At 43.8% G+C, this 15,594-nt stretch overlaps 1 protein-coding gene across 1 annotated transcript in view; it reads right to left on the reverse strand.

Annotated features, from left to right (window-relative positions):
* The window catches only part of GAD2 (glutamate decarboxylase 2), a 75,399-nt gene that overhangs the window by 15,255 nt on the left and 44,550 nt on the right, over nucleotides 1–15,594 (reverse strand). Inside the window, exons 9-13 of the mRNA XM_028114175.2 lie at nucleotides 13,554–13,608; nucleotides 11,883–11,999; nucleotides 10,318–10,382; nucleotides 4,444–4,522; nucleotides 758–907 (exon numbers count right to left, since the gene is read on the reverse strand). Coding sequence (XP_027969976.1) covers nucleotides 758–907; nucleotides 4,444–4,522; nucleotides 10,318–10,382; nucleotides 11,883–11,999; nucleotides 13,554–13,608 — 466 coding nt within the window. The remainder of the gene's footprint in view (nucleotides 1–757; nucleotides 908–4,443; nucleotides 4,523–10,317; nucleotides 10,383–11,882; nucleotides 12,000–13,553; nucleotides 13,609–15,594) is intronic.

A 15,594-nucleotide genomic window follows, 5' to 3' on the forward strand; every position in this document is an offset into this window, starting at 1 on the left:
TCGTCAAGTTTCCCTTGTGGACTCTTTGAGTGGTTGGGTTTTTTAGCAGTTGGGTGTCTCTGGCATGTCCAGCTGGCTCTGGCCATTGCCTCCTGTGGGAGGTAAATGAAACCAGGTGGGAAGTCATTGATTTGTAACATTGAAATTAGGAATCTCATCCAAATGAGAAAGAAAATCTTTGACCTTTCCAGCCTGCTTACATTTCAGCACACAGGTATCCTCCTTGAAGGCGGCAATGAGTCAAGCCCATTACAGAGTTTCTGTTTCTGAGTGGAGTGATCAAGAGTAGTTAAATTCTGGGGTAAACAGAGAAAGCTTACAAAATGAAGTCACTGGGTAGTTCCAGGTTTTTTTTTTTTTTAAAGCTTTATAACTAGACGATAACCCTTGAAATGTCAAAAGGAAGCTATCCTGGTGGGTTTTGTCCTCCAAACAAAAGGAGGGCTTCAACCTCCCCAAGGGATCAATCACTGGGTAAAAACCAAGAGTTGAGAGACAACAACAACAAAACGCCTCTTAAGAATCCAGATGTTCTGCCATAGAAAGCAATCTGGGTTTGTTTTCTAGATGAGTGAGCATTAGAAGCAATTTGGCTCCTGTCCTTGCCCATGCAGAAGGCAGATATCTAGACACGGGATTAAAGAGACTTAATCCTGGGTAATTTTTGATTTGGAGATCCATTTTTAAACTCATAATAAGGGTCACCAGATATAGTTTCTGTCTTTAGTTGACATTCGGCCTATCTACATGTGCTCACCTTTGCCCTCCACATTAGCCATAATTTGAAAACATCAACGTGGCGTCCGCACTGTAAGGCCTTGTCCCCAGTGTCGTAGGACAGGTCGTAGTGTTTATCTTGCTGGAAGAGGTAGGAGGCATGCATCTGGTTGCAACTCTGCATCAATCCCTAGAAGAGAAGAGAAAACTTAGGAAACTCTACTGACTTGATCAAGTACTCTGTTAGATTTACATTGCGGTGAAAATTATTCAGAGAAACAAAATTTTAAAGGGACACCAAATTTCCTAGAGAAAGAAAGCAGGAAGAATCAAATGTTTAAGATGGGGCCAAGGGGCCCCTGGGTGGCTCAGCTGCTTAAGTGTCTGCCTCTTGATTTCAGCTCAGGTCGTGAGACCGAGCCCTGCGTCGGGCTCCGCATGGAGCCTACTTAAGATTCCCTCCGTCTGCCCCTCCCCACCACTGTTTGCGCACTCATACGTATGTGTGCGCGCTCTCTCCCTCTCTCTAAAAAAGTGAAAAATAAAATAAAATGGGACCAATATCTGGACAGTATGCGCTGTGGGGATAGGTCAGTTCTGTGGGATTAAATGGCTCAGGATCAAATGTAACTAACTACAGGTTAACAACAGGGGCACATATGCTTTAACTCTTCCTTTTAAGAGAACGCGTTTCTTTAGAAACAATCAGAATCAGAATATAATGTTTGTTCTTTGAGGGAACATCCTGCTGTTTTGATTTTGTTGTAATTAAAATACTTTAGAAACTCTTTGGTTCTGTAAAATACTAATAGTGAGATTGTTCCAGTGTTTCATTCACACTTCGTTCAAGTACTTTATCATTTGGCTGTTAGGGTTTGAGTCCTCTTTGGAAGTCATAGCTTTTAAGATAGTGTATTGTTATTTTTATATGCTGAAATCTAAAACAGTAGACATTGTTATTTTGAGAGGTCTTAAATAACCAATCTTTCAAATGCCATGTTCCCCTTTCAAGAGTGGTTAGTACTGCATTTTTATACTCAGTTGCTTGTGGTGGTTTGAGTGGGACGTTTCATTGCCAATGATCATCAATTTGCCCCATCACCAGGAGCTTGGTATGGAAAATGGGTGGCAAAGTGACTGAATGATTCCAAAGAACAGTGAATGAATCATGCTCTCTGACTAAAACAGCATTGTCAGTCTCCTCATGAGAAACCCCACCACGTTTCAATTTGTCACGAACCACAGGAAGCCTTTGACTCTTTCATTATCTACAGTATTATTGTGATTTTACAGAAGCTTTGACATTTGTTGTTTTTTTTTCCCTTGTGACGCATGACAAGAGAAGAGAAGACTAAAATGTGATCACCAAGTGGAAGTTAGAAGTGAGAATTCTTTTAAAAAAATGTATCAAATGAAAGCAAACTGTAATGCAACTAAAATTTAACTGGGTCCTAAAAGACCATATGGTCAGCCATGAAGCTGGGCTCGACCCTATAGTTTGGGCTTCATTTGCAGTTGAACTCACTGAGATTCAGGGAAATTAAATAACTGTAATAGAGCAGTAGAATGACTTTGGATTTGAAAAAGAAAATTCACTCAAAGACCAATAAGATTGAAAATTGCAACAGGTGCTTCAATTTTGTTTCATGGTCACAGAAGCTTGCCATGCAAGCTCGCTCACAAAAATGTGCCACCAGTCGTAGGGAGATCACCCCAGAGTCTGGAATGGTGGATAAAGCGGGCCTGGGATAGGAAAAGCAACTCAAAACACAAGACCCCCCAAAGGCTGGCCGGCATCCATCTCACTGCACAAAAGGATAAATAAAAGTCATGTTTTTCACATAAAGGGCCTTGATGAGATAATACTCTGATTCCAAGCCATTAAAAATTATAGACCGTTATGTGGCCAACTAATTTAAGTACACTAATAATTGTTGTGCTCTCAAATAGTTGCTGTAAAAGAAATTCCCAGGGGCAAATAAATTTAGGAAACTCTACATCATAAATCCCTTCCTCAAAGGTAGTTGCAATATATATCAGCATATTAAAGGCTCTGATATGCCCTGAAGTAACGAAACTTCCTTTTAACTCTTCAGTCTAAAATACCCCAGGATTTTTTTAAACCCGGAACTCTCTTATCACAGAATATTTAATACAGTCCTATACAATGGCATTATTCCTTTTATCTCAATAAGGGACATGCTGTCAGAGTATCATAAACTCTTGGATTTGGAAGGGATCCTAGAGCATTTATTTTACTCCTTTCTCAATGAAGGAATCTTTTCTATCTTCTTACTAATAAGTGGCTGTCCACTCTCCAGTCACTTCCCCTGGCAGTGAATTTATTCCATTACCCAGATTCATTACCTCGGGATGAGCTTAATTTTTAGAAAAGCTTTCCTTTCATTGACCGGAAGTCAGACCTAAAATCATAGCATATTCTGATTCAAACCCAGTGCGACTGAGCCAGTTCCCCGAAGCTACAAGGAAAAAATGAATCTCTTCCACTTGAGAGTCACTTAAACTGTGAAGGCTGCCATCCTCCAGCCCTTTAAGTTTCTTTTTCTTTTTAAATTAAACATCCTTAGTTATTTCAACCATCCCTCTCACATATTCACCAGTTGTTCCCCACTGTTTGAACCCTAGCTTGATGGGGTCCCATATGCAATTTGGCATTGACCTAAGCAACCATTCCAGGCATGGAGGACGGTGGGACACGACAACCTTTCTCATTCTGAAACTCCACTTTTTTTTTTAACTCATTAGTATTTTATGAATGCTAAGTTTCTCTTGACTCATTGTGGGCCCTGCTGAGTACAACCTAATGTTCTACGCCTTTTTTAGAAGTACAATTTAGCTAAATCCATGTATCTATGGCTAATTGATTTTCAACAAGGGTCCCAAGACCGTCCAATGGAGAAAGAGTAGTCTCTTCAATAAATGGTAGTGGGGGAACTGGATATCGCATGCAAACTCATACCTCACACCATACACAAACATTAACTCAAAATGGTTCAAAGACCTAAATTTAAGAGCTAAATTTAGCTGTGTTTTCTTAGAAATGTTGGCAAGGATGTAGAGTAAATTGGAACTCTCATGCACACTGGTGGGAAAGTAAAATGTTTCAAGCCACTTTGGCAGTTAATCCAGAAGGTAAATATAGAATTACCATATGATTCAGCAGCTCCATTCCTCCATTGAAAACAGGTCCCTCATTTGACAACAGATAGTCAAACAAATAATCGTACACAAATGCTCAGAGCAGCTCTATTCATAACGGCCAAAAAGCAGAATTAACCCAAATGTCCACCGAAGGATGAATGGATAAACAAACTGTGGTATATTCACACAACGGAATATTGTTCAGCCACAAAAGGAATGAAATTTTGGTACATGCTATGACATAAATGAACCTTGCCAACATTATGCTAAATAAAGTAAGCCAGACACACACACATACTCACACACACACACACACACGCACAAACACACCCTACAATTTAGCCATGTAAGAAACATGCCTGTCTTGTCAACTCAAAATAGAACCATCCTCTACATGGAAATAAGAGCAGGACTTCATAATTATCCTCATGAACGATTTCTTCTTTTTGGATATGACTCACTGTTCTAGCCTGTGAATCACCCTTCATTCTGATTCTGTCACTACACACATTTACTCTACCAAACTCTACTGATGGACTGGGCTGCGAATCAGGAAAGACGTACCTCTTCTCTAACCAGGAGAGCAGAGCACTGCAAAGGGACGCCCATCATCTTGTGTGGGTTCCATGTCACAGAGTTGGCCCTAAGGGAAAGAAATGGAGTTAAGAGGGTGGCACCTATGACAGGCTCAGGCTACAAGGTCTTGTGCCAGGACAACAGAGCTTTGAGGTTCTTACCACTGTTTCTCAGACTCCTGGATGATGCTAAGTTTACAACATAAAACGTGGACTCTTAAACCTACAACCTTTTCTTTGTCTACAGAGAGAGTAGGTGAGGGTGGGCATCTTCATGCAGCTCCCTGCTAGCTTCCATGGAGGAATTCAGCCAGCCTCCATGTGATCTGAGAGTCCCTTTGAGGGACTGGGATCATCCACTCCAGTGTCCTGCCCATGGCGGCCAAGCAGGAGGGCACCAAGCAGGTGAAGGGGCTGTCCTCACGTGCCTCTGTTGTTCCTGGAGGCACCCCCATAGTGGCCTGGGGTGTAAAGCGATGGCTTATTTCACTGCTTAACTTTGTTCTTCTCAACCATCTCTCCTTCTTCCTCTTCCATTGATTATTACATTCTTCATATCTGTCCTTTCATAATAGCTTCTAGCTCATCCCATTTTCATCTCTTCTCTGACCCAGACATGTCCTTCTAGACCACAGGTGGGATATGCTATGGTTCCTATAGCAGTTTTCAATCTATTTTGTCCCAACACACTTGAGAAATACAATGCTCTCCCATCAGTAATAGAGATTGTCAGGGATTTATGCTATTTGAAAAGTCTAAACCATAGTTCTGGGTCAGATTCTTATAATAATAATGCCATCAAGGGTGAGCGCAGGCCATGTATTCAGTCTTGTGTCCTTGCTCTATCCCATACCCATTTTCATTTTCATGACACCATTTTCATCACACCAGATTATTTTTTATTCTCAGAAAATTCTATTCCCATGCTCCTGGGTCTCTTAATGCTATTTCTTCTTCCTGGAATGTCATCTCTCTTTGCTCCACTTGGCTAAATCTTACTTGTTCTTTAAGTCCCAGATCAAGTGTTATTTTCTCTGCAGAATTCTTTCACCTTCATTCAACTTCTCTCCCTCACTCCTGCTGAACTGCTCCAACCGGCTCCTCCTTTGGCTCCCAGGGAAAGCAAGTGTCCCCTCCATGAGTGAGTTCCCATTGCTCACTTCACGGGTTTATCAGGCAAGGTGAGCCCCTGTGCATGTCTTCTGAGAGCCTAAGGGATCCTTGAGGATGAGAATCATGAATGTGACCCTGGTATAAACAGACTCACAGGAGGAGGGAAAGTAGAGCTACCCATGGCAGCTGGCTCCAGAGTCCTGCAGATCGCTGGCCCTCCTCTGGCTGAACAACAGACTTGGGCTCACCTGCTCCCAGCACTCGAGTTGCTTCCCAAGCCCAAGAACCTTGGGAAGAAATGAGAAGCTGGGAAACATCCCATTCTTCTATCTGATGAGTGGTGGGCATCAGCTGGCCAGCCAGAGAAGGTTTTCTGGCCTGGGGATCTCATCTGAATCAGTAGATAGGCCAGCTCATCTTCCGATACACAGTAAGCATTAAACAAGGTTGGTTCCTACTATTGATTTCAATTCTATCATTTACACACTGTGTGTGACTTTGAGCACATATACACTGCTTCTAGAATATTCTACAGCTCCATGCCTAATCCTGATGAAAGTCAGCTTTGTCGGTAATGACACCTGATGGAGGACAGAATAACTGTTCTTCATTTCTCTGCCTGGAGGTGTTTGTTTCGATGCTGTGGCCAACTTGTCTTTTTAGAGTAGATGCTGTCGAGGCCCACAGCTACCTGTCACTGAGTTCCCTGTCCTGCCTCTCTTGCAGAGGGGCTGCCTCATAAACAGGGCAAAAAGCTGCACAGAGTGATTCAATAACATGCTCTTAGTTTGTTTGAGAAATGTTGGCAATTTATGAAAAACAGCCTCAGGTTCATTTCAAAATGTTTTGCTGTGAGGTTCAGTCATGAGGCTTCTGTGATTTATTGCAAGTCAGAGAAAACTGACTCCCTGAGGGCTGTTTTAAGACATGTCCTTGTGCCCTCATTTGTACCTCAAACTCAGCAGACCCCACACGAGCTCATTAACTTGCCCCTCCTCATCCTTCCAGATCTGTTCTTTCACGTGTGTTCTGTGCCTCGGTGCCTCACACTGCCCCCCTACACATCTAGCTCTCAGACCTCAGGTGTTAGTAGCATTTTCTTCTTTCTGCTCTCCCCATATCACCCCTTGCAGCTCCAGTGTTTTTTTTTTTTTAACTTTGTGTAAAGCGCTTTATTCTGTAGTACTTGGTGCTTGTAACTTTTGAGGAAGATGCTTCCTAGAGTACAACAAGCTAATGCTAGCTTGGTCAAAGATATCTACAAAAAAATGTCCCCTGTACTTTTTAACATATTATATAAGACTGTAAAGTCTGTCAAGGCAGAAAGTGTGGAATTTCTTAAAGTATTGGAAAATAAGGCAAAAGAAAGTATTATATAAGAAGAGTGTTTAAGCATTGTGTAATATACAATGGTCTTCATGTAATTAGAGTGCAACTTATCTATATATATATATATACACACAAAGTGTTTCAGAAGCAAGGGAAGTCAACAGAAGCACTGGTTCTTTAAATTACACGCGGTCCTGTAGACAAGCAGGTCTCTGTGATGGTTCGTCCTGTTGCATGGAAGCCACATGGCTGGGTTCATCCACTTATTTCCCTCCCAGCCGCTACCGCCCGGGTTTGCACCCTTAGCTTCTGCCACCGCCGCTACCCCTCACCTGGACATTCTCGAGAGCTCAGTGGCTTCTACTGGGTCCCTGGCCTCCATCTCCTCCCAAATCCAGAGCTGTCTCTCCAAAGGGCAGGTGAGATCATATGACTCGTCTCCTCACTGCCCCCTTGCCCCCCCCCATGGCTGCTACGACAGGGGCTTTCACTCCCCCCTTTCTAATCTGAGAAATATCATGCTCTCCATGCAAAATAACGGCTCCTAGAGCAGGGATTCTCAGCTCAGGGATTTACGTTGATCCTGACTTGGTCCTGTGGGCAGGCCCTCCACTGAGACTCCCTGGGCAGGACTTGTGGACACTCCACGAGCTTCCTACTCACTGCCGTGAGTCCCTCTCAGTCTCCATCCAAACTTATCTGGACTTCCTCCAAGGACCCTTTCAGACCTCCATGCCCTTGCTCTTCACCTTGAATGTCCATCTTCCACTTCCGCCTGACGCAGCCCCAATGCCCACGCCTGCGCCAAGACTTCCTTGAATAACCCCGTTTAGCAGGAATCATCCCTTTCTCTGCGCTTGCCAGTCATCTCTCTTGTCTGTCTCTTGAGCCTTTACTTCCTCTGCCTTGAAGTTTAACCCATCATTGACTGCCACTCTTCCCTACCAGATTCTAAGCCCTTTGAAAATAGGCTTCACACCATATTCGTCTTTGTGCCCTCGCTGGGCCTGGTGCTGCACCTTGCATGTGGCAGAGGTTCAGTCACTACTGAACTGAATTTCTAAACCGCCGGCTCTCGGGGCAGGAGTGAGGGCAGTGATTGGTAACATGGCAGAAGCCGGGCCAGGACCTTCAGCCAGGCCCAAAAGCCTTGAGAGGGGGCGACCACAAAGGGAGATTACAGGCAAGCAGCAGCCTGCTGTGGGGAGGGATTAAAGGAGACAGTCTACAGTGCACAGAAGCATACTTGGGAGCGTTAGGGCTCTGGGCACACCCTCTCAGCTATGCTGTCTCTAGAAAATTTGACAGCGTTAGCAAGAAGAACGCTGCTTTTTGAGAATTTGGTAGGTACTCAAAGGGAGTGCCAGGTAGGCTCTGGTGACTTGTGCCATTTTGTTATGAAGAGGGCACTCTGGGGACCCTGTGACCATGGGGGAACCTCTCGATCTGGGGACAAGAATTGACCATGGATTTCCTCCCCTTTAGAGTGAATCCTTGGAAAAATGTGTGCCCCCAAGTGGGGCAAATTTTTGTCCCTAAACTTATGCCCATGCCCATTATGCCCAGGCGTTTCCACTGGTTCTACAAGCGTATTCACCAAAGACGATGTGCCTTTTGCTAATAAGTCAGCAAGACGGATACTCTCGGGTACAGAGGTAGCAGCCCCTCTTTTTTGGGGACTTCATCTTTGGCTCTTCCACTTTGTAGATTTAGTTACAATACGGTTTCAGAACTGCAGCAATTGGAGGAGACTGTGGTCCACAGTGAATGTTCTAAGCTTTGCTCTGAAATAACAGTCTTTAGTACAGAAGTGTGTGGGTGTTTATTTTTCCAAGGCTCAGGATAGGTAATTTAGTGAGCTTTTAAGTCATCACTGGTGGAGGACGCCCCCTGGCTTTTGGCACTCTGAGTCCCAGGTGGCATTAAAAGTACAATAATAGACGCTTACATTTTGTGCCAGTCAGAAAGAAACTAAAGAGAAGGTACTGTGTACAAGGCCACCTCTCTCTTGAAAGCACGAGAATTCGTTCTTGTTCTGATCATCTGAGCAGGCATCTTCCAAGCTGTTCTTTTTTTTTTTGTTCCCCATCATCTCTCCCTGTGTAGTGCATTGCCTTCTCCTTAAGCATCTGGTTCCACAGAGATCTTCATGGCAAAAAGGAATTGGGCATGGGAGAAGCCCCAGAGGACTGGAGCTAAGTGGGAACCCACCATCAGAGCCCAGGCAGCGCTACCCGCCAGCCACTGACCCCAGCCGGCAGACTCACAGACGGCTACCCTGCTGACTTGGGCCTCAGTAGGTCTCTTGAGGGTTCCACAAGTGAGGCAATGTGCCCCTGACTCTGCCTCGGTGACCCCTGCCCCCTCGGGTTCTCTGCACGTGAGCAGGCCTGGGCATCACGGAGCACGCTGGGGGCATCCTTCCTGGCCTGGCCCCATGGCCAATGCCGACAGATGCTCCCACACTCCATCGGCCTCACTCCTCATTCTGGAGCAGAAACTGTGCCAAGATATCTGGAGGCAAAGCCAGTGGGAAACTCTTCCTGGGCAGCATCTGGCTACTGGGCAGGGCATGGTGGGCCCTTGGCAGCCTCGGACCAACTCAGGCTTTCTGAGTTAATTGCCTGGCGTAGCAGAGCTCACCTCTGCTGTTGACCTGCCATGGTGTAATGGGAGAACGGGGACGCTGAGCTTCCTCTGTGCACGGTCAGCAAAGCCTGAGGCTGATTTTGCATTGTATAATTTTTTTTCCTTTTCTCTTCAGACCTGAATATGTTTTATGCTAATCAAATATCACCTCCTTTGGGTTTGGAGGCTTTTCTCAACCATCTACTGCTTAGTCTCTGAAAAAAAAGTGCTTTGTTGCATCCATCAAAGTTATGTAAAAAAAAGAAAATTATCGTAGGAATGAAACCATGAGATGAGGTTCTCACAAGTATGTCTTGCTTTCAGCTGGCCGTAGTAAACCTCAAACCCATGCTTTCAACACTGATAAATTACAAGGTGCAAAGTTATTTGTTGGTTTGCTTACAGCAGTGGCTATTACCCTTTTGAGGAATATGAAAGCTACAGATCTTCTCCCTAGAAAATTATGACCTGCCAACAGGTTTTAAATAATTTGGGTAGTTGGTTCAGAGATTGTAGGAAGGTCATTGCTGAGCCCTCTGGTCAACCACGGACTCCAGTTAGGAATCTCTATTTATTTGAGAAACATTCTGCCTGGGCTACTGGATAGAGGATTTGATGTCTTTTTGTTATTTACACGTAATGTTCATGGGTCTATGACCACACAGGTCAAGGCACACAAACACTGCAGAGAATGGGTTCACCTGTGTCCCAAGAGTGCTTGGAAATTGTATGTAACTTGCTTTTCACATTTAGCTTTCACACTTTACATTGTTAGCAAGAAAAGTGGGTGTACCTCTCCACGCCGCTCAGTTTCCATTTGTGCTTCCGGGACATCAGTAATCCCCCACCCCAAGCTGCCTGCAAAAGGAAGATCATATAAGGAACATGGTAACAGGTCTTTCATTGCCTAGAGTTCTAAAGTTTGGTGTCTTCCAGAATAGCGAGACTCTCATGGGGTGAAAGTCATCTCCTCAGGCTCAGGCAACAGGGGGCTGGTCACCTTCTGGCACTAGACTTTCAAAGTTTAAATTGGAAACTATTATAAGGTTTCAGGTTCCAGCCCACATTTAGACAAGTGTAAGGAGCCAAACTGGGGGCACATTTCTTGTGTCTGCACAAAGGAAAGGTCCTTTCCCCCACGCATCACCACCACTCATAGTCCTAGTAAAGCTCGTGATCTCAGAACAAGAAACCCTGTTGTCTGCCCTGTTGAAAGTACAGAGGAATGGCTAGGGGACTCATTAAGCAGCTTCTGAATTGTAAGGAAAACTCCTTTGGCAAGTCTGGATGATTCCAGAAGGAAGAAGCAGCTTCATAATCCTATTTCACTAATATGTATTTGAGGATAAGATAATTTCTCTAAAGTTGTCAGGATAATCCTCTTCTGGTTTCAGCTAGCAAGCTTTAATAGGCTCTCCAGTTCTGAGACCCAGGTCATGACGGTACTTGAATTGTTCAACTTAGTGTCTTCATTTGTAAAACCGATGGGGTCTCTGCTAGCCTAAGGAACAACTCACACTGTGAATCAGGGAAGGAAAAGACGACTGGTAACCACCACTATGCAGGGTAACACTGGGATCATGGACATCTACCTGGTTCAGCCTTAGTAATAGTGGATTAGTAACGAACAGTTTGCAGATAACAGCTGATCTTTGAACCACACTTTGAGTAATACTGGCCTATGCTTAAATTTCTTCACTTTGTCCTTCTAAATCTTGACTTTTTTTTTTTCATTTGAAAATGTTTTGGTGGGCACATCTTCATTTGAGTGTGACTAGGTCTGGAGTCAAAAACATTTCAAATATAATTTATCTTCTTAGCTGCCCCAGCTAAGAAATTGGAAATTTGGTGGCCCATACTTCCTAGCAAGCTGCCAAGTCTGCTTTCCTCTCCAAATATACAAATACCTGACTTGAGTTTGAGGTTTGTTTGTTTGTTTGTTTTTTTATCCTCTGGGTTTCCTATGTAAATGTAACTCTTTTTTGCATTTTTGATCATTCTCCTAGGGAAGTACAACGTGCACATGTGTGGCTGTGTATGGATGTGTGTAGGCTACATTCCTGATGAATCAAGAGCTAAGTGCTCAGCTTGGGTACTGGTCAGAGAAATAAGAATATTATCATGTTGGGGACATTAAGGCAGGTCAGCTTCTGACTTCCTCCAGTCAATGTTGGGTACTGGGTGAGTTGTGGGCTACTTTGTCTCTGGACTCTTCAAAAGCTTAAATCTCCCCATTCTGAAAATAGGCTCCCAAAGGAAAAAAAGAGAGAGAGAGAGAGAGAGAACATTTCATTCCATGAGCCCCAAATGAATAAATGTGCAAGGGTATTTTAGTGGCCATCCCTAGGGGATACTCACATCCACATGCATCCAGATCTTGTACTTTTTGCAAATGTCAGCAACTGCCAAGAGGGGGTCAAATGCTCCATACACGGTGGTCCCAGCTGTGGCGCTCACAAGGAAAGGAACAAATCCCTACACAAACAAGAAAGCCCCAAATAACGTCAAACAGGGCGTCACGGATTTTTTTTTTTTTTTAAAGCTGATAAAAACAGTGGATATCCTCCCTCTGTCATACACTTCTCCAGTTTTGGAACCATCAAAGGGAGTGTCGACCCCTTGGAGCCTGGGAGGACATTCACTCTCCAGGATCTGAGTTCCTCCAGGCCATTCTGTTGGACCTGCCATTTGCCTTAGGAGAACAGGCACTCTGGTTCTCAGGAGAGGCCACACTGCACCCAGAAGTGGGGAAGTTTTATGGCGCCCCCAAGCCATTTATATATTCCAGGTAGATAGTCTACCCCCCTTTGTTCACTTTCTAGTCTTCCTTTTATATAACAGTCCCCTGAATTGAGCAGGCCAAAGAACAAAGAAGGAAATACAACCCTTTATTCCTATTTAGAAAATCCTGAGATCATTTATTTGGTGTCTTAGAGGGAAGGGTTCATGTGGGATTAGACAATAAGCCATGACCGTTATCTGTCTAAGTAGTCCTCAGTCTGTCTGGCCCTGGCTAAATGAAAATTGCTAGAAGGTAGAAAAAGAAGAATGCCTCGAACGGAATGAGCAGAGCCATGATGTGACGGGATGTCAGAGTCAGTCTTTAGGTGGCAGCAAAGGTTTAATCTTGTGGTTTACACTACTAGAAGTAGTTCGAGAACAGGAACAAGGGGAACCTCCTGCTCCCACTTTGCAGAAAAATATAAAAGGCAGATTTAAAGAAATAATGTATTCCTAAATTGATAATAATAAAACGCACCTGTTCCTCTCGTTGAACTAGGAACCGTGGGTCCTATCCACTAAAAGTTACACTACGGGAGTTCTACAAACCAGCTCTCTGGTTAGAAATGACCTTCTAGAGCTTTGTGGGAATCTTTTGCTGGTCTCCAGCCGAAGAAGGAGATGCTTGGAGAGCCAATCATAACCATATTCCTAGGCGGGAAAAATTAGCCCCTTTCAAGTAACCACACCACAGTAACTCATGCTGCATTGGTATTGTGATATTTTCCACTTGTGAAGATGATCTTTCAAATGTATGTCTGTTTAACGCCAACTCTCAGCACATAGTAAGACAAATGCTTTAGAAATTCCTCCAGCATCACCGTGTATATTATCACAGGGTATATTATTTAAACAGCAATTTAGATCTTTCCAAAGCAGAGGCTACAACTCAGAGAAATGAATAATGACTGGATGCAAAAATCCCATATTCCCAGTAAAGCTGGGAGGTTGAGAACTGGGTCTTCTTTTCAAAACAAAACCAAGGTGGTGGCACCTGGGTGGCTAAGTGTCTGACTTGATTTCGGTTCAGATCATGATCTCAGGGTTGTGAGATCGAGCCCTGTGTCAGGCTTTGCCCTGGGCATAAGCTTGCTTGGGATTCTCTCTCTCCCTTTCCCTCTGCCCCCCAATATATCCCCCCCAAACAAAAAAAAAACCAAAACCAAAGTGTGTTCTCCACTGGATGGAAACAGAAATATGTACCCTTCGCTTGTTATGGGTTGAATAAACCTCCCCACAAAAACTTACTTTTTGTTTGGCTTCAAGGATCCTTCTTTCAAGATCAGATGGGATCATTTTCCCCCTGAAAGGAAAAATACATACATTATAGGTTTGCTTCAAATAGTTTACTCTGTTGTCTTTACAAGCAGCCACATCAGGGTAAAAGTTCGACCCTAAGCAGTGGATAATCATGATCAGTTAAAACAACTTGATGGCTGTTTCCAGGAAGAAATGCAGTTCCTCCCTGAAGGATGCAGGATATAATTTCTGACACATTGAGGAGACTCCTGAGCACACTGTGCTGTTAGAACAGCCACACGTCACTCCATGCTGCACAGAATCCACTTTTTGGGTCATCCTCTTAACTCGATTAAAACAAGCCTGCTTTGGTGCGAGCCACGTGGCAATGAAAAGAGAGTGCAGAAAAGAGGTTCGTGTTCCCAGTCTTCGAATGAAGGGAGCTGCAATTTCACATATAGATGACATGCCAAGAAGAGAAATCCATTCTGAAACAACTGAATGAAAATATTAAATAAAAAAAAATACTTAATTACATGCTAAGTGCTAAAAGCATAAAGGCGGCAGGGAAAACATGGGCTCAAATTTCAAACATTTCCTAAAATAAAAACACAGATAGTGCTTTGCTAATTGCAAAACCGCATTATTATAATAATCAAAGGAGTTGATTTAGACAAGAAGCTAGATGTAGCTAGATGTGTGATCTTAGTCAAGTGACTTGATTTCTCTGTGCCTCTCATTACTGTCCCTGGAACAGAGTGAGAGTAATATTACTTATGGAGTTATGAGGTTTAAATGAGATAATAAATGCAAAACTATTTAAAAAGTGCACGGCATGTGGGAAGCATTCTTAAATGTTAACTTGTATTGTTGAGATTGTTATGTATTATGACATCCATCTCCCGACTTTTGGGGAAAAAAACAGGGAAAGGACAGAGTAGTTGCATGGTGCCGGGAAGTAGTAAAAAATTCTTTAAACCAAAATAGCTCTCTTGAGGTTGCTAAACTGGCTTCACTTTTCACGTCGGGGTCATCGATCTAGGTTTTTAAAAGGCAATTTGGAAAAATAAATTATGGGCAGGAGGTTGTCACAATAAATGGCTGGGAAACCCTATTGGCATTTAGGGAGCAGTGAGTGAGGGGGGTTGGTATTTGTCGCTAGGTCAATAATCCATTCCTGTCTGTCCCTGTGACTTTAGGCACTTCGTTACATCTTCTAAGCTTTACAGAAGCCTTAAGAACCACTAATTTATGTGAAGCTGTTTTCCAAAGGAAGGCAGTTAAAATGCAATTATCTGGCAACCATCATGCACAAGTTATCAGTGATTAGTCAGGCTGGGTTGGAACAAAGGACAGTGAATGTACATTTGGGGCTGAGGGTACGATTCCGGGTCAGAGCCCCCGCCTCTGGGGAACTTCGGTGAGATGGGGCTTCTGAAGGAGGGACAGAGGGAACGGAAAGCAGGGGGTGGGGCGGGGACAAGGAGCTCACTCCCTACATCTCTCCCTACACTTCACAGCTTGGCGGGGGAGGGGGGGGTGGGGGGGGGCGGGGGGGGCGGGGGGGGCATCCCACGAAGCAGTGATTTTCCATCTCTCTAGATCAGGCTATGCTCAAACACCTTGCTTCAGCGCTGATAGAAACAAAATGTGCAGATTCAGAAGAAATTTGGGTATCATAGTTGTCTTTTACATAAAGTTTTCAGCACATTAAAGTTGCCATTGTATTTTTCTAGGTAAACACGGAAACTGAGAAAGAATTTTCAGAAACAGTTTGCAAATCCCAAATTCTCCCTAGTTTTCCACATATTAAAGGAGAGTAAAAGACTCTCCTTTGAAGAGTTTTGGTTGGACAAGTTTGACAGCTGTGATTCACTCATCTGATCACACCTGGATGTTAAGCATGAGGCAGTAAGTTGTCACCAAGAAGTCACAGATTAGGGTACATTATTATTGGAAGGGGCTGAAGACCTGTTTCTAGTCTAATTGTCTCATTTTTCAAGTGAGGAAGCAGGCCAAGAGAAGTGAAGTGACTGCCCAAGATCAAATG

Source organism: Eumetopias jubatus, unplaced genomic scaffold (assembly GCF_037043125.1).
Source record: "Eumetopias jubatus isolate StellerSeaLion01/CBP00866 unplaced genomic scaffold, mEumJub1_p1.0 scaffold_8, whole genome shotgun sequence".
Lineage (NCBI taxonomy): Eukaryota > Metazoa > Chordata > Mammalia > Carnivora > Otariidae > Eumetopias > Eumetopias jubatus.